Here is a 19,942-nt window from a genome sequence, read left to right as displayed (position 1 = left end):
ATATATATATATATATATATATATATATATATATGTATATATATATATGTATACATACTATATATACATATATACATACTATATAAACACACATATACACACAGACATATTATAACTCTTCCACCCCAAGCCGACCCTAAAACTGCATGGCGCCCTAGGTGAAAAGTGAAGCCTTTTCAGTCCTAACGGAAGGTAGAAAAGCACTATACAAGTATACGCCATTTACCATCTACGTTCGTGTCAATTGCGTAGACGGTTGAAGACTTACAGTAGTTCAAAGAGCGGAGATATTTGGGTGTCAGCTCAATTGTTACAGGGTTATCGACTGTAATTCATATCAAACACAAATTTGTTTTTGTCTGCACTCCACTGCTTCGTCATTTAGCCCTGCTTGATCATCAAGAAGGACATATACACACAGGTTGGCCCTTGCATTGTCAAGGTTATGAGAGAGCAGCCTTGAGGCTGCCTCCCCTGCAGGAGCATGCAAGGAAGTGATAGAAACAGAGAGATACTGCAGGAGGGGAGATTGAATAAGTAGCAGAAAGGAGCACAAAGAGAGCAGTCAAGTGGTTGAAAGAGAAAGAGGTGCTGTTGAGAAATGGAACCTGTAATGATGGTATGGGAGACATGAGTGCTGGTCAAGGAAAATGGTTAAAAAAAAAAAAAAGGGAGAGAGAGAGGGGAGGGGATAAGGATGGAATTTAGAGGGGAGAAATGGTGTCTTCCTCCATCCTTAGACACATGCTATTCAAAGCCCTGTAATCTGTGTCATTAATTAAAAAGCTGAAAGGATGGAGTGAACTGCTTTGCACTCTGAAACTCCTTCAGTTGTGACAGAAAAAAGAGGGGACATTGCAAAGAAGAAGAAAAAAAAAAAGAAGCGTCTCTGCTATTTCCCCATGAATCTCTATTAGCGGCTAATGATACCATTCTGATACCTCTCAACCATTAGTGTGAAATTGGGAAGCATTAATTATTCAAATGAAAATCCATACAGCCCGCCTCTTACATGACGGGGTCGGAGCCGTCTGCTTCACAGCGTGTCCGGATCTTAAGGAACACAGTAATGAATGCGAAGTTAAGCCGGGATGCGAAATATTTCGTAAAATGGGTGAAAATAGTACAGACTGAGCAAATTCAGGCTGAATCTGAATAGCCCTCTAAGAATACACAACATCAGTTTTATACCGTTATAACAGTCAGGCAAAAACAAAAAGGCATTACTTACATTTAATTGTAAACGTATTTGCTTCAGAGCAAACCCATCGTAAGAAATGTATTGCTCCTCCATGCCACAATCAACTGGCGGAGGGATATCAGCCCTATGTCACTACAGATTCCCCTTATAGGGCCTATACCATGAAAAATCAACTTTTTTGAGCTTTTAATTTTATCGCACTGTTCATTCCTCACAAAAGAACTCCAAAGTGGTATTTGGATCCATTTCCGAGCATTCCTCTAAAAGTACCAGCCCCTCCCAACACATGAAAACATTCGGGTTCAGCTGAATTCACAGAGTGAGAACCGCCCCTTTCAGGAAAAGTCTGCACTACCAGTACTGCCCCCAGGCTAACAAGCCAAATTTGAATTTTTCCTCCACCCCCTCCAAACACTCCTTTCCCTCCAATTGTAGGGGCATTCAAAGGGGTAGGGTTGACCGAAATAGTTTTTTAAGTGCTAACCTTTGCGGTGGAGGGATACAGAGCCCTTATTTGCGAGGGTGTTCCACGTTTTTCTTCACATGGGTGTGCTCTGAATCATAGAAGTTTACATCTAAATCTAAGTGATGACTTTTTGTTTCAGAACAACCTTTTTAAAGTTTAAAAAAACAACATTATCACGTATTTCCAACTCTGCACTAACGTAGCAGACCTGCGACTACTGATGACATCATCGAGTGGGCGTGACATTCAAATTTGTAAAAAACTATTTTTGCCATAACTCTCCGTTTGAGGGTAAAATGTAGGGATAGTGGAATATCTCAGATTCAGCCGAACACACACTTATCCAACAAGCTAGCTAGCAGTGATTATTAAAAAGCTTTTGTTTTATGTGTCCCGTTTCATATATCCGTCGGGTTTAACAGGTGTTTCTTACTTCAGACCTCGATCTCTACAGTCACTGGCCTCCTATAAGGTTTTATACTCTAAATGCTAAAGGACAAAAAAGTGTCTTTTAAATGATTTATCTTGAAAATTCTAATCCAGATGAACATTTCAGTTTTAGTGGGAAGCAGCAGAAATAAAATAAATAAAAGCCTGTTTGTTTTTTTGGTAAATGCCACACAGACTTTCGTCAGATGGTCGTTCGTTTGGCTGGAAGGAGGATTAGCAAGTCGTCTGTTGACTCACAAAAAATGAACAGGCCTTTGAAGACCTGCTGCTAATAGATTCGAGTATTTTGTGCAACTTCCCACCAATACTTTCCTCATCGCCTCTTCATGGGAGTATTTGATTGTTTTATATTGTGTAAAAGCCGACTTGGTGTTGGGGAGTGACTACCGTACCTTCATTATGCAGTCGTGTCTAATGTTTTTTTAATTAGCCAAAAACCATAAAGCAGAAAAGACCATTTTTGTGTTAAGCTTGTGGGAGTTGTATGGTACAAAAGACGAGTGCAGTAGCAGATCTGCATTTGTGTGGACGTTTTTAAAGCTTTCTTAGCCACCTGGGAGTGGAAAGGCAAGAAAAGAGAAAAGAAGGGAAAAGGAAGACATGAAAGAGCTAAGTGCTTTTTAGTGACTCAGTGACAGCCATGACCAAAATCGTATTAAGGTCACAATAGAGGTGGTGGAGTGGAGGAAAGACGCCTTTCAAACAAATCAATTCAGCTTATTTCCACCATCTTATCTGGGTAAATGTGGACTCTGGCATCGTCGGGCGTTCTCCGGTCAAGACATGGATCCTGATGCTGAACTGCAGCCCGGGGAGGGGTGTATTTCCTTGTCAGGGATTTCATCCACATCCTCTTACTCCCTTCTCACACCATCTCCCCCGGTGATTGCGTCGCACTTCTCACATCCCCACCCCCATCGCCACTAATGCCTTTTTTATAGATCATTACCCTGCTTTCCCCTCGCCACTGTTAGCGACCGCTCAATCAGAAACGCCAGCCTCCCCGCGGTCCCTGCATGTGTGGCCGATGCTCACGGGAGGTGAGGAGACTTCAATCAGGCGCGTTAGGCTGTTTACTTTGATTTGACGCGTTGGGGTTCTGCCCGCCGGCTGAATGGTCGGTGCAAAACGGGGGTCGGGTTTCGACGTCGATGTCTTGTTGAACGTTTGTCCTTAATGAACCAGTAAGAAGTTTATGATGTAAACTTGTTGAAACCCCTCTTTCCTCTGCACTTGGTTCCCTCCGATCATTGGCTCACTGCCCCGCAATAACATTTTTCTACTCTAATAACTTCCCCATCTTTTCAACTTTAGCCTGCCTGGCCTCACCGCACTGACCCCCACCTCCCCAATACTTCATTCTGTTGCGCTCTCCATTTTGGAGGAAAGAACTTGTAAGCCACAGTAAGAGAGGTTAATCCTCTCTTATTGGACGGGGGGATTACTCTTGGGAAGGGAACTGGAGCAGGCACACTGGATGGACGCTAGCCCCAACTTCAGATGAGGATGGATGACAAAATGCCTCGACTGGCCTAAGAGGCTTGTCTAAAGAGGAAGTAATATAAGAGTCAAGGTGCAATAACCTCTGCAGGTTCTCGGTAAGCTCTTCTTTTTGTCTCCTGGTTGAGCGACCCAACGCCGCACTGGGATGTTGCCTCCATTCGTGCTCGCTCACATAAGAATAAAGCAAATTAAAAAACATCCAACCCTGCAAACGGCTCCCAAAGTGCATTTGAAATGAAGTGTTCAACGTGAATACTCTGAACTCCCCAGCGTTTTACGATCTTTTAGCCTTTAGTGCCTTTATTTGTTTTCGTGCGGTCTCAGAGGAAACAAAAGAAGTCAGAGGCGAGCTCTCAGAACAGTGGAGCGTTCAGCAGCTGAAGAGCCAGATATTTTTATGTTGAAAAGAAGCAAGCTAGAGTAGACAAAAGCTCCCTTTCTGACAGTTAGATGCATTTGTAGATAACCTTTGAATTGAGAATAAAAAAAAAACATACGTTGTTGCTTTAATTTCTTTGGTGTGATTTGATTGGCTCCAAAGGTCAGTGAAAAGGTTTCCTCAGACCCACTTTTACAAAGAAAACAGTTACTGAAAACAACTATTGCTGGGAAAAATAATCTAAATTAGAAATGTTATCATGTGCCAGAAGACATAAAATGCAAAAGAAATAATATTGGTCATCCAAAGAATACGTATCCAATGCTTTTCGAATGTTACAATGTATTTTTATCTTAAAGGTAACCATGTTTTTTTCAAAGTGTGCTTTCATCTGGCCTGATGTATCCACCTGTAACTGTGTATATTTTTTTCAAAGATTTGTAAACATCAGAATTTCTCCAGTATTTTTGTTGAAAACTATTTATTTCAGGTTTAATTAGTAGCTTTAGTTGTACTAGTAGAACTATCTATGCACTGGGAGTTCCTCAAAACTGAGGAAAATCTTTGAATATCTTTAAAAAAAAGTGTATTTTAGAAAAGCAGACATGAGTTACTAATAACTGTGAAAGCACGGAAGAGGAAATGTCATGGTATCATTAAAAAGTTGATGACTTTTAAAAGTGGGAGGTATAAGTTAAAACTACTACAACATCATTGATTTGGGTCCAGGTGGTCAAGAATTCATCCTGCAGTAAGAGTACAGTAGTCACAAAGTAATTACAAACAAAGGTTCTCTTAAAGCACAGAAGAGGTACCATCATTGTTCTGCCTAATCCAAGGTTAATGCTTTTTTACAAGGAGGTATCCAAGGCCAAAAAAAACTACATCATTGATTTGGGTCCAGGTAGTCAAGACTTTATCCTACTGGAGGATTGTCCCCACAAACACGAGTACTCCTAAAGCATGGAAGTCGTACCATCAAGACTCTGTCAGATCCACTGTTAACAACTTTTGCAAAGTGCAAAGTATCTTAAGCCAAAAACAACAACAGCATCATTACTTGGGTCCAAGCGATCAAAAATTCATTCTGTAGCAGGATTATAAGAGCATATACCTCTTGATGAATCTTTGGGAATCGAGACTAATCTGGCAAGCCCAAAAAGCAATAAGTAGCAGAACAGTTTTCAAACTGACCTATAAAGGTAGTTTCATTCTTGCCAACTTGGTGACCTTTTCCATTTCCATCCAGCTACTTCTCCAAGCATCGTTCCGTGTTTTTTTGTGCCAGATGTGAAAGCATAGCCTCAGTTGCTAGTTTCTCACAGAGAAGCCTATCGTCTTCCTCAAACTTCAGTATAAAGGTGAGACCAAGTCTTCCATCTTCAGTTCCCAATTATGAAGATAAACTGAAAGTAGCATCTGGCAGTTCCTCAAATGACCACTAGAGCTATGGTTTCAGGGGAAAAAAAGCTAAAAAGTCCAATTTACTGCCAAAAAGAACAACCTGTAGGGAGTGACTGTTTCATTGGTGTGTGGATAGAGTTATCAAAACTGACAAGTTGGCTTTGTCTTGACTAATCGGCCATTTTCAGAACTTGTTTTTGTTTTCTAACTGTAATTATGGTTTTTGTCGCCTCTTGGCCAGGACTCCAATGTAAAAGAGATCTCTTAATTTCAGTTGGACTTCCTGGTTAAATACAGGGTAATAAAATAAACATTTGGCTAGTATGGCTTTGCCACAACAGGTTTCATTTTTTGGACTAGGGTCCTTTCGCTGATCTTAGAGATTATTGGTCCAGGCAATATACTTTCACGGAAGGGTCAAAACAGCTTTATTTCTGTCATACTCCACTTTGATATGTGACAATTGTACAAATTATTGGATTATTAGCGACTTTTTGTGTACTGTCAATGAAAGGTGGCTAGTTTACGGAATCAAGGGTTTAACATGTCACTAAAATAATTCTACTTTTTTTTCAGATCTGTATAAACTAACCTGACACTTTACAGTGCAATATTTTAAAGACAAATCTATGTCTGAAGTTTTACTTCAAATATTTTTTACTATATTGACAACTCCACCAAAAAGTAAAGTTTAGAACAACCTGAGACATGAATAAATGGATTTCTTGCAGGCTCATTTATGATTCAGTCTGTTCTCGTGGATGAAAACTTTATGATTGAATGTTCAATATGTCTGTTTCTTACTAACCTGGTTCTCTTCTTGCTCTTTTGTGTGACTGAAGTCAAGCCAGTTCTCCTTTTATTAATCGTATTTGTATTTTTTTCCCCCTTTTTGTCTTTTCTCTCCTCCTTACGCCTAAAAATAGAAGTGGAACAAAAAGGTAACTAAATGCCAACAATTCTTCCTTTTTCACCTCCATTTTCATCTGCATTTGTGCTTGTGGTTTTTTCTGGTGACGGGTGACTGTAGAGGTGTTTGCCATAATTCCAGGGCCATGTCCACTGTGTGTGGTTTTGTTTGTTTTCTTGCTTCAACATGCATTTCATGGGGAACCTTTTTTTTTTTTTTTGCAGAAACAGCACAAAAGATACATTTTTAATTTCAAATTCCCATGAACACGCAGCACCATTTGAAACACTGAATAAATCATTAGACTCCCTCAGGATCAGAGGCGAGGATTTTGACTTTTTCTTAAATCTAAGCTGATGCTTTAAGTAAAGAAAGAATGAAAAACACTAGGAACCTGCTTCCTGCTGATATCCCATAACCCTACTATGTATTTTTTTTCTATACCGCACCACGACTGAAAATTATTCCAGCTCAGCTTTATCAGCTGCATGATATTAAAGCAGAAAGCCATACAGGTTGATCAATAGCTTGTCCAATAACCTGTCAGCATTTTTCAAATCACTCCCAACATGATGATGGCTATAACCTTGAGGGGCACACTCGTCAATGGTGGAGGATAGATCATTGCAGTTGCTAGTCTTCCATTATCAGCATTGTGTGATGAGGGAAACGTATAGACATGCCAAAGCCTCACCGAGAACTCAGGATCTTCCCATTTCTAATGGCAGCGAGTGGATAGTTTAGTGGCAGAGCTAGAACGTTGTATATCAGGGAGTGGGGCAGAAGACTTCAGAAGGGTGGCAAAATAAGAAGAGCAGAATGGAAGGGCTGAACTTAACGGAGACCAGATAGTTTTTTTTCTAAAAATTGAAGTCCGACGGTGGCAGTCCAGTGACAGGCGGGTAGGATTCCAAAATTGGGCAACCACGGGGCAGTGCCAGCGGTAATCACCAGCTGGCATCAGCTCTCACTGGACCAGATTTATATAATGACGGACAGTGGTTGTTCTTCAACATTCATGACCACGCCAACAATTTTCAAATAAAATCAGGTAGCAGCATGGAATCTTAAAGATCCTGCCAATGGCTTCCCGTTGCGCGGCGGTAGTTGTATATGTGACTGTAGCATTAGCCTAATCCAACCCCTTGATGCTGAGTGTCAAGCACGGAGGAGCAGGGTCCCATTTTTGGAGTCTTTGGTATGACTCTACTGAGGATTTGAACTCAAAACCTTCCAGTCTAAGGGGGGAACTCTACCACTAAGCCACAGCTTTGAATTGGAAGGAAATACATTGGTTGCCAATTGTTCAATATGAAGTTGAAGAGGAAAGTTGGGTTAGGAAATGAGAATCGAGAGCTTTAATAGCTGGTCCGATGAAGTCATAAATTCACTGGAATTGTTAGGGATATTGGGATTTCTCCGCCGTTGTACAAATCCAATGCGAAGGGGTTCCCCATGAAATCTATGATTGAGAGACACAATCTTTTGCTCACAAGCAGATACTTACAACCCCCATAGAGCCCAGTGTGCTGTCAGAACAAAGCTCACCTGCTCTGACCTTGTACCAAAGCACCTCCCCAAATACAAAAAAACGAGCTCTGAGCATTTAGCAGAGCAAATGCCGCGATGTGTGCCGAGGCTCTGTGTCACCGGAAGGCATCTCACCACATTTACACCTGCCCATAGACAGCATGTTTATTCTTTAGAGACTACAAGAGAAGGGGGTGCTTGTGCTTTTTTTATTTTTTTTTTATACTGTGTTCTTCCTCTCGTTCCCTTTGGAGCGCGCAGCTTCTACCTTTCAACGGATCTGTGGCTGGAAGCTGTCAGCGCTTTGTCAGGCTGCTGCCCCACATCGGTGAAAAAAAAAAAAAAAACTTCTCACATACTCTGTTTTATTTCTGCTGCCGCCTGGGCCCCCAAACCTGGGGAGAAGGAAATAACTGTCAAAAATCTATTGCTTTGCCTACTTTTGCTTGGGAAGATTTTCCTCTTTTAATGAGCTATTCCCCCATATCCATTTTTTTTTTTTTTGTCAGATCTTGCTTTACTTTGTAGTCGATATAATTGTGAATATAGATGCTATCTTTGTGGACGCAGAGAACATTTTAATTGCCCCCGTCTGCAATCGTCAATATTTGTTTGAAATCCTTTTGTTAAATGGTCCTCGCAGTTGACCAACTCCAACTGTTTTGCCAGCGACGTCCTGGTTTTATCAGATTGAGACTTAATGAGTTTATACGTAATTAGTTTACCCGTTTGTGGTGCTGTAAATCATGCTGCAGATAAAAAAAATATATGAAAGTCATAATGGAAAGGGGTTTTGATTGTGATTTTATTAATTTTTTTCCCCTCCCTTTTGATTTGTTTTCTAAAGGAGGTGCCTTGGCCTGTAATTACAACCCAGCCATTTATCAAAATGCAGGGTCTCTGAGTTTAATGCCATTTATTTAGAACTCCCACTGGGATGTTTTCACGTCATTTTCCTTTGCTTATGTGACCCAGTTGGAATAACATTTCAGGAGTTTTGAAATTATTCTTTGACTTAGTAAACAGGAAATCTAACATTTCCTCAGTGTAAAATTATCTCTTTGTTCAGTAAAATGATAGAAAGTTGCTTTAAAGGGGTCAAAGACTATTGCTATAGAAGTATAGGTAGGATATGGAATATTGCTTTGGGGCTCTAAAACCTTTGAATAACTTGGCATCTCCCTCTTTGATCTTGTTCTCAAGATAATCTTTTCTCCCTTTCTACTGTCTTAAGCCACAATTTCAATACATGCCAATGTAACTCTGTCATTGTCTTTTCCCATTTTTGGCTCCTCAGTATTCCTGTGCCCAGGGCTTCTGCGTAGGGTGTACCAGAGCGAGCACCTCTTTGAGTCGGACCACCAGTCTGGGGCTTGGTGCAAAGACCCCCTACAGGCTTCCGACAAAATCTACTACATGCCTTGGACTCCCTACCGCACTGACACTTTGACTGAATACTCTTCCAAGGAAGACTTTATCGCCGGAAGGCCGACGACGACCTACAAGCTCCCCCACCGCGTTGACGGTACAGGTTTCGTGGTCTACGATGGAGCCCTGTTCTTCAACAAGGAGCGCACGCGCAACATCGTCAAGTTTGACCTGCGAACGCGGATCAAGAGTGGCGAGGCCATCATAGCCAACGCCAACTATCACGACACGTCCCCATACCGCTGGGGAGGGAAGTCGGACATTGACTTGGCTGTAGACGAGAATGGGCTTTGGGTGATTTACGCCACAGAGCAAAACAACGGACGGATCGTCATCAGTCAGCTCAATCCCTACACGTTGCGCGTTGAGGGCACTTGGGAAACAGATTACGACAAGCGCTCAGCTTCAAACGCCTTCATGATCTGCGGGATCCTCTATGTGGTCAAGACGGTGTACGAGGATGACGACAATGAGGCAACAGGGAACAAGATTGACTACATCTACAACACAGAACTGAGCAAAGACGGGTTTCTTGACATCCCTTTCCCCAACTCTTACCAGTACATTGCTGCTGTGGATTACAATCCCAGGGACAACCTGCTGTATGTTTGGAACAATTATCACGTGGTCAAGTACTCTCTGGATTTTGGAGCATTGGACAACAGATTAGGTAAGACCAAGTCTCTTAACTCATTGATTCTAGCTTGTATTTCAGGATGGTTACACTGTACTTTAAGGTTGCAAAAAGTACAAAAAAATGCAGGCAAACAGAAATAAGAACTTTTGTTCTAATTTTTAATAAGTGTTCCGTTTTTTATGTGAAGACGGTGCAACTTTTTTGGAGGGTTGTCTGAGTCTACAGTTCATAAACAAGAGGACTTGGCCGCAGAAAACAACATGATCCCAAGATGGCGTCAGAGCATCATTAGCTGGAAGTCCTTAACTGAAGTTTGAACGAAGTTTACACTATTACCCTAGGAAAAACACCAGAACTGGGTTACGGTTAGGGTTATGTTAGAAATCTTTTAGCATAGATATGCAAATTCAGCTTTCGGCTATATTTGCGACATTTCCATTTTTGGCTAATGATTGGTTCAAAGTTGTGTTTGGGCGCTATCTTGTCTCCAACCAGGTCCCTCTCAAGAATTAAGTGCCCTAGAAACTTCTCAGAAATCTCTGTGAAAAACTAGTGAGCTTCAATAGTCAACTGAATGGTGAATATAGACCACAATGCATTGCATTTGAACAATTTGTTATTTTAAAAAATGCTTGTAATTTTTTAGGAACCATCCAAATTTTCATCATAACCAACATAATTGATTGATAAATAGTCTTTGTAAAACGCTCTTTATGATGTTTTACTTTGGAAAATGGGTGACATTTTACAAAATAAGTGGTGAGGATGTGTCCAAAGTATGTTAAAATCCATGGCACTGCACAGTCCAGCACTATATAGTCAATAATCAATAGTTAGGGAGTGTTAAGGAAATTTGGACATACCCTATGTATTTGCATTTTAATTAGTTTGCCAAATTGTGACATTTTGTAGCTTAAGAGATTTTTCATCAACGTTTTTAGCATTTTGTTTGTTCCCTTTGAATGAAAATGTGTTTTTTCATCACGCATTACAGCTAAACTTCGATGCTATCAAAGGTTTATGGTCAGTGTTGGTAGTGTACAGTGGTCTGCAAGTATAATTTCAATTTCAGGATTTGCAAGAAGTTGAAAAAGGAGCTCAACAATGTTTGTTTATTTTGGTCAGATGCAATTAGAGAAAAAGAAACGCTTAGCGCACAGGCTACTAACCCTTTCCCATGAAGAAGGTGAAGTGGTGACATCTGTACGTACTTCTCCACTGAACAGTTTGAATGGAAGGGAAGCAAAGCTAAATATTATTGACCCAGAAGTTCTTGCACTGCATTGGAAAAGCCAATCTTTCTTTCTGAGAGGACTGTTGTCATTTATAAAAGCGGGGATGTGTATGATCGCTGTCAAAAGAGCATTGCATCCTTTTCCACTTTGTCAAACCAGGAGAAACCCAGAGAGTCTGAAAGGCTCCATGCCAAACTCTGATCTCTGACCTTTTTTTTAGCACCCCGGGTCCTTCGTCTATTCTCCAAGGGAGCTTTATTCTCTTTAAGGGTCACAAGGAGCCGAGGCTCCCTTTAGTCTCCGGTATATGGCAGACTAACATGCAGTCATCAACCAATTAACCTAACATGTGTGTCCTGAGAGCCGGAGAATACCAGAGCACATAAAGAAAACCCACACAAGTACAAACAGAGCAAGGGAGCTCAACATTAAAAAAGACTCATGAGAGCAGAGAGTCCAGCATGGAAGCAAATTGAAAAGAAAAATGGAAAATCAATTTTTCCAAAAATCTATGTTTAATCAAAGGCCAGCATAAGCCTTTAGCTTGTGTATTAATATTTCTGCAATAAGGGAAGAAAAAAAAGTTTTAATTTGAAATTAAAGCTGCGAGCAAGGTTGAAAGGCACCTGCAGGCCTACTAATCCCCGCCGCATGCTTTTGATCCACCCCCACTGGCTGAGTGGCTGCTACATGCCCCTCCCCCTCTAACTAGCCATCTTTGCCCGTGACAAATTAATTAGAATTTTTTTTTTTTTTTTTAAACGGTGGAGTTTCTGTTGGTTTTATCTTCATAGCAACAATTTCATTAAAAAAACAGGACCATGTATGTTTTAGAGGAATCTGCAAAGGTAATTTTTTTTATTTTTGTTTTTTTTAAACCACGCCCACATTCTTATTATTCATGTTGTATCATTACGTCCAGCTTGAGCCAATCACTCATGTATTAACATTTCTCAATATTTTAGTAAAAAATATGCAAGTGTTAATGGTTTGCGAACTGGCCACGCTAATACTGTTTAAATAGACAAACTATAAAAAATAAAATGTTTTCCTTAATAGTTTTACAATGACACTCGAGGAATTAGGTAGGAATAAATTGAAGGAGGAGTTTAATTAACCTGGTGGTCCATGTGTGAAATGTTGCTAAGATTGCTAGAACAAAAGTTTTCTTTTCCCATATTGCGTAAAAATGTCAAATGTCACACGGGCGTCAAGCCGTGTGTCCTGTAGCCATCCCATAATAATTTTGAAACGTCCTTCGGATATCCCCGACAAGCTACTACATGCCCCTCCCCCTCTAAATAGCCATCTTTGCATGTGAAAAAATTGCTAAAAGAAAAAAAACAGATTGTTCAAAACCATAGGGTTTCTGTTTGTTTTATCTCCATAGCAACCATTTTATTTTTTGGTCACCCAGGGGAGATGAACAGGTCTATGTAAGATTTAGAAGAATAAGCAAGAGTACATTTTTGGATTTCCTTGGCAACAGAGGTTTTTTTAAAAATAAAAAAAAATCAACTTTTTACCATTCATGTCGCCTCATTTCATTCAGCTTGAACCAATCAGTCATGCATTAACATACGCACGCATCAAGGGAACGCCACTTTTGCAAACTCGCCATGCTAACACTGTTTAAAATAAACAAACTTTAAAACCCCCTTTTTTTCCTTAGTAGTTTCCCAATTGTGCTTGAGGATTTAGCTAGCAATAAATTGAAAATCCAAGGAGGAGTTTAAATTTGTTACTCACACTAAAGGGATTTTTTTTTTTATTTAAAACCTGGGTCATAGGTCAACCAAACGTCAATTGTAGCCTTAACCTGGTGGCGTGTGTGTGAAATTTTACTGTGATTGCTTGAACAAAAGTTTTGTTTTCCCATATTGCACAAAAATGCGAAATTCGCGAAATGACACACAGTGCAACAAAATGGCCGCCAAGCTGTGTATCCTGTGGCCATCCCATAATAATTTTAAAACTTCCTTTGAACATTTCTGACACCTGCGTTTTAGCTTTGTTAGGGGATTCCGAAATAATTGTTAAACCCTGTAAGAGATTTTGGTCTCATTGATTTTTTTCTATGTTTTTGCTCGTCATTTTTTTGTCGTTCAATATACCCAATATGTCCTTCCTGAGTATCTTCTCTCTTTCTGTCTTTCACCTTCCTACGCTCTCAATAATCTTCCCAAAACTTATTTACAAAGGTTAATTTCCTCGCTCCATTGTTCCTTGTATAAATTGGCACTTGTTGGAAAGCACAAGAAAAGAAAGAACCTGTTTTGACACACCAAAGTAATTCTTTGCGCTCCCTCATCAACAGCTCCAGTCAAAAATGTCACAAGTTATTTAACTGTGAAATCCCTGCCTCTTAGTGCTGGTTGCTTTTCTCTCCTGCTTTTTTTTTTTTTTTTTCATCTGCCACTTATCAGCTGAACTTCTTGTCTTTAGGTGAGTACTACTCCTCTACAAATATGTTCCAAACAATATTCAAGCCAAAAAACACCAATCCATTAAAAAAAAGAAAATAAAAAAGTCACTGGAGTGAAGATTAAATACATGTGGTGCTTTCGCTCTCAACTAGCCCCCAGTTTTTGACATTTATAGACTATGGCAACACAAACTGGACACAGACACCAACTGTGCTAAACTTGCTTATTAAAGAAGTGTTTGGCCGCTCTCCAAAGAGTTTGATGCATGAAAATAGATAGTAAAAGGTTGCATTAAGTGGTTGGATGGAGTCGGGAAACAAATATAAGTGTCAGGAAGAAGCGGCGGGATCGACTCAAGGTCAGACCGTCCAGTTTGATCAACTTCCAATGTGTTGAAACTACAGTGGATCATATTTACAGGATTCGGTGGAGGTATAAGTCTTTGAGATTAGTGCGATGTGGCGTTTTTTTGTCTAGTTTTAGACACTATTTTATCTGAAAACTGGATTCAAAGTTGTCTTGATTGGTAGTTTGAGCAACATTCCCAGATCAGGGTTATGCGGTCCTGCTGGGGATGGCCAACAAACACCAGTGAACCGTGCTCTGAGGGGCATGATGGAGGCAGACAGTGGGCCAACCCCACAGCTGGGGCCAACGCTCAGCCAGAAGGCAGCACATGCTATAACAGGGCCTTCGGCAAGAGCACACTCATACCAGTGACGGCCAAGAACATCTGATGGACCATTACCCAATGCCCTTAATTTTTTTTAGCAAATTTTTTGTATCCTTCCTGACGCACAATGTCTATACAAAGAAAAAAATATTGAAGATATGGATGAAAAGAAAGCTGCTTTCAAGGACAGACAACGAACACCTGGAAGCGCTCCCATGACAACTGTACAGATAAGATGACTGAATGTGCAATAAAATAGGTGCTCGCTGCTCGCCGCCAGTAAGCAGTTCTCAAAGCTCTCCGCCGCTTTTGCATTGTCACATTCAATTGAGGGAAAACACAAGGACAACAGGAATAAATTGGTACATCGTCTTTTAAGAGCACAAAAGAACACATTGCATGAACCAAGCATCCGAACGTACACATGCGTGGAAGTGATTACAAAAGGGCTGCAGAGCTCGCCGCGGTGCTTCACGATTCACTGACAGCTGAGGAAATACATCCTTATCTCAGCTGTCCATGACCCAGTTCTCCATATTCACCTTTAGAAAGAGCTTTTTTCAAAACCTCTTTCATAGTGGTGTGATTCAGTTCAATCAGACCTTCCATTAGGAGCTAATTTCATCTCAGTGTTTTCGGTAAATTAAGAGGCTACCCTAACCTGTTAGCAACATTTAGCAGTAAAACCAATAGCCCTCTAATTCTTAGTTGTAAACATTTACATAGTCTTGTCAGTGGCAATTGGTAGGACTGAGATCTTTCATGAACGTATACTACAAAATTGCTTTAAAACAAAAAGGTTAAATAATTAACAATGATTTTTGACATTGATTCCCTATTAGAAAGGTTGCTTGTAATAATGCTAGCGTGAAAGCTTTATGTTAAAAATACTTGCTGAAAAGTTTGAAGCTTTTTGCCGAAAATGGTGATGTAATTTAGTTTAATTGCTGAAAATGCAAAAGCTATTTACATAACATTATGTTTGCTAAAAGACTGGAAATTTTGTTAAAGAACTATGAAAGAGCGCTGAAGTTGACCTACATTTCTGAAAATGTTGTAGTAAAATTGCTTATAAATCCATGCAATACATGCCAATTTTGCACAAATATTTAGTGTGCTGCTTAAATATGAGTTACACAAAAAAAACCTTAGTAGTTGCAAAATTAGGCAGAAAAACTAGCTCGCTGCTTAAATACTAGTAAAACTCCAAAAATGATCTATTGCACATTAAATTTAAAACGTAGAAAATGCGCAAAATCTACGTAGTGACTGCATCACATTTAGATTAAAGCATTTACCAATAATTCTGTCCGAAAATAAAGATGAACCACGAGGTGATCTTTTTAAACTTTATCCTGATTTTCTTCCGCCTCTGACCTTTTCTATGAAAAACTACTGCTTGCAAAAGGTTTCATGTTATATTTTAGACATGAATCAATCTGTAGTTGAGGAATAAGGACGGTATATTCGGAACCAGTTTGATGCTAAAGCACACCAATCTGTGTCAAGACAATAACTTGTTTCTTGAACTACCTGGCCCTATTAATTGTAAATAGTAGCTTTTTGGCCTTTCTTTAAGGGCAAAAAGCGCTTTATGGCCACACATGTACGTGGCGCCTCAGTTGCTACAAGCAATGTGGGGTTCAGTATCAAAGGACCAAGGGGTTGCGAGGTGGGGACCGAACCTTCAATCCTTTGATCATAGGTCTACTGCTACACAATTAAAGTATTTTAAAAACTAGTTTCTGAAAACACAAAGTAATGTTTTTGTGTTGCTAAACTATCAAACAATTAAAGAAAAAAGGATGATTCTTGAAATGCAAAACTTACTTTTCACAAGACCTGAAACTTGGAACCGATGGGACTTTCCACAAAAACGTTGATCCTAAAATGTCGTCAAAAGATCTGTGTCAAAATTTCTTTAAAGAATTTAAGCTAGAAACTAAAGTTGATTGATGTAATGTGGAAGAGTGAAATAAAAAAGGCACAAATGTCAATGGAGAAGGAAGCCAACTACAGTCGGTTGTAAGTCTGGACAACAAGTAGAGAAGATTGTCACAAACGACTACATTATTCAGTAGAAGTGATTGCTTGTGGATTTAGAACAAAATAACCATTTATATTGAAATAGTCTCTTCTTGATTGCAATTACTCAATAATAAATCCAAGTATGTAATTTTCATCCTAGCTTTTTTTATTATTTATACCCCTTGCGATTAGAAGTCAGTATTGCCATTTGTTAGCATCAAACCAACTAAAACCGCTTCTCTTCAAAGCCTGTGTGGGATGTGGAATATGGATTCAGCCCCTTTTCCCTCAGAGACTCTTACTTTTCTCTCTTAGACTCATATTTCCCTCTTTCGTTGGAATGAATAGAATTAGGTATTGTTTGAAGAGGCTCGTCAGGCATACGGATCCGGGAAATAACTCTAGACTGCACTTTCCCCATCTCTTTATTTTCACAAATCGATACATAAGTGCTATTGCACTGAATAGCCCCTTGGGGGTTGGCTCTTGTGGTTGCAGGCAAGTCGGATTGCATGAAAGTCTGGGGAACAAACAAACACCTTTGTAGTTGTTGATTTATTGAATGAAAACTTCAAACTCTCGCCATAGTACTGATTTCAAGACTTTTTAAATTTAAGGTACGACTAATTTGTGAGAAATACTGACAAAAATATAATATTGGTATCTTAATCCACCATATTTGCTCTTTTCCCAATATGCAACACATTGAAAAATAATGCAAAGTGTCTCTGTCTTGAGTTATTAGCAGCTAGTAGGGATAGTTAGTAGATTTGAAGGATTAGAGTTGAGTAGCCCTTTAAATTACTCAACAATGATGTCATTAAACCCTATTCTGTAACAAACATCAAACCTCTTTGAATGTCAAGTTTGGCAAAGTACTGAACCTCCAAAGTTAGTTTTTATGTTCCTGCTCGTCTGCTGCAGAAGTCTTTCCTCGTTGACGGGTGTATTTCTTTCTCATGGTCATTTGTTCGAGTGATTCTTTTGTTGAGTCATAATCGCTAGATGAGACGCGGCACATTTGGTGTCACGGATCCGTTCATTGTCTTACATTTCTGTAATAGTGCCACATGTTGCCATCTGGCCAAGGCCCCGTGCCAGCTCTTTTGGCCTTGAGGGAGCCGGCAGACGAAGCTCCGCCGACCTTCATGCCGAAGCAGTTGATATTTTGGACACTCGGGCCTATCTTGGCTCCATTTGGAAGAGCCTGACACATGCTTAATTGATTAAGACTGTCTGAGCAGTAAATGTGGTTTGGCAGGGTTGCTGTAGATGATCTAAATCTGACTCAGCGTGCTCTCATAGGCACAAACTGCCATTGTGTCCGTCGCCCTCTACGCACACTTGCTTTTTAGTCAATGTTTTTATTGGCTTGGTTTACTCAAGTGGCACCCTGCAGCTACTAAAGCTATACGTCTGAACCTTATATGCAGGAGGAAATGATCCTTAATGTTCTTTTGACTTTAAACTTGTTGTTTACATGTGCTTGTATGTTACATGGTCAACGTCTGATCAGAACATAACAGGTCTAGTTACCCCAGGGGTGTCAAACTCTATCGTACAGGGGCCAAAACACACCTTAGGTCGAGGGCTGAGCAGGGGACACATTTATTTAACACTCTAAAAATATTTTTTTTTTTATTTTAAAACCGTTACTTTTTAACATATTTATGAAGTAGATATGTAGCATTATCTGCGATAATGCTAGTGTGAATGCTGTAAGCTGAATATTGATGCTGAAGATGTCAGTGCTGATAGCTGAAAATGCTGAAACTGATAGCCAGCTAAAGTATTAGCTAAATGTCAAATTTGCCTAAAAACCTAAAAAAAAAAAACTAAAAAAAAACATAGGTTAGCCAAAACAGCTAGCATGTAGCTGAAAAAAAAGAAAAACGAAAAAAAGCTTAAAATAGCCAAAACAGTTAGCATGTAGCCTAAATATTAGCCTAACTCCAAAAAAGCCTTAATTAGTTAATATAGCTATCATGTAGCTGAAATAGCTGAAATAGCTAAACTGCAAAATAGCCAAAAAGTTTTTAGTAAATGCCAAATATTCCTAAAAGCATGAGAATGCCAGCAAAAAAAATGTAGGTTAGCCAAAACAGCTAGCATGTAGCTGAAAACAATGCATAAATGTCAAAAACTGAAAAAAGCCTAAATTAGCCAAAACAGCTTGCATGTAGCCTAAATATTAGTGTAACTCCAAAAAAGCCTTAATTAGCCAAAATAGCTAGCATGTAGCTGAAATATTAGCTAATCTGCAAAATACTCTCCATAAAAATATATTTGGCACTTTTAGCATGTGATGTTCACACTGGATTGTTTTTACCCAATACTAGCACATGTACAAGAGGTTTGGTGCGAAATATCAAAGTGTTGCAAATCCCGTAAATCTTATTCCAGGATTTTTGTTTCACAGCTCTATTCCGATATATAAAAGACTTGAATTCATAATTCCGTCTGTGCGCCAACTGTAATTGCTAATTTCTCCTCTACGGTCAATTCTCAAATGGTTGGCACTTTCACGAATCAAGTCCCTGATTGGTCAAAGTTTTATCTGGTTTTATTTTCAACAAGTGTTCAATTGCCACATATATTCAACGAAGAGCCCACAAATTATCCTATAACTACAGTGAACGTAGCCTCGAACACTTTAGGATTTACAACAGGATAAAAAAAGGCAAGTTGTATCATTTCCAGACTTGCATTTCCATTGTTTTACCAAATTTCTTTATGATATTCCTTAATTTATATTCTGATGTCTTTCCTGTTTCCTGGGCATCAGTCACTGACTGTTGTGGCTCTACCTTGATCCAAAACTCATGCAAAGATCACCTGTGTAGTAAGGAGGTTGGCAGGCGATCCCTCAGTTAAAGCCAACCCCCATCCATCTCTGCTGACACCAAATCCAAACATGGAGACACGCTTACAACAGTCTCAGCGACTGGAGATTTTGGTTTTTAGTACGTAAAGTCAAAAGAAATGAAGATTTTTACAAAATTAAAACAAATGTATGTCTAAAAGTTTGTAAATTCACACTTTCATAGTCCTAATTTGTTTGTATTTGTCAGATTATTTTGGCCAATCAGATGAGTGAATGTACATAAATGGCTCAGAATTCCTTTCCAGAACTCTTTACCACATAAATCAGACTCAGATTCATCTCTTTGGCTCGACTGATCCAGTCGTCTAAAAAAGCAGCGCTCCTCTGTCTTAGTAAATGCAGAGAACTTGGGGATTCTGTAATCTTTTATACTCGTGTATTTTCTTTAAAGCTTTGTCAGAGGCCTCAAAGACACAATATTAAACTTTAGGGTTAAATAAAAAGTATGCGCTTTGTAACTGTCGCACTTCAGGCTTTAAAGCTTCGTCTATTTTGAGATGAAAGGAGGAGAATATCATAGAGAGCTAAAAATGGATTTCCAAGGACTAAGAGGTTTAATGCATGGCTCATACAGAGTCTTATGTGCCATAGAAGTTATACATGCATGACAGCTGTGAATGGCTCAGCTCCAATGTGTAATTTATTATGAATGACTTAAAAAACTATTTGTTTGGAAATCCAAATAGGCAAGCAAATGAAATGACAGGAGAGCCATAAAAGACATATATCCCCAGAAGGTTGTACTAATAGACTTTGTAAAAGATCCATTTGAATAAAAAAAATAATAA

At 39.4% G+C, this 19,942-nt stretch overlaps 1 protein-coding gene across 9 annotated transcripts in view; it reads left to right on the top strand.

The window, feature by feature from the left end:
- LOC112155935 (adhesion G protein-coupled receptor L3) overlaps nt 1-19,942 on the top strand; it is a 315,029-nt gene that overhangs the window by 181,435 nt on the left and 113,652 nt on the right. For 7 of the 9 annotated variants that reach the window (XM_036216949.1, XM_036216947.1, XM_036216944.1 and 4 more), the window contains 2 exons: nt 6,330-6,344; nt 9,141-9,941. In XM_036216949.1, the coding sequence (XP_036072842.1) occupies nt 6,330-6,344; nt 9,141-9,941 (816 nt within the window). The remainder of the gene's footprint in view (nt 1-6,329; nt 6,345-9,140; nt 9,942-19,942) is intronic. The other 2 variants (XM_036216946.1, XM_036216950.1) reach the window with 1 other exon arrangement.

Source organism: Oryzias melastigma, linkage group LG18 (assembly GCF_002922805.2).
Source record: "Oryzias melastigma strain HK-1 linkage group LG18, ASM292280v2, whole genome shotgun sequence".
Taxonomy (NCBI): Eukaryota; Metazoa; Chordata; class Actinopteri; order Beloniformes; family Adrianichthyidae; genus Oryzias; species Oryzias melastigma.
This window is presented reverse-complemented; position numbering and strand designations above follow the sequence as displayed.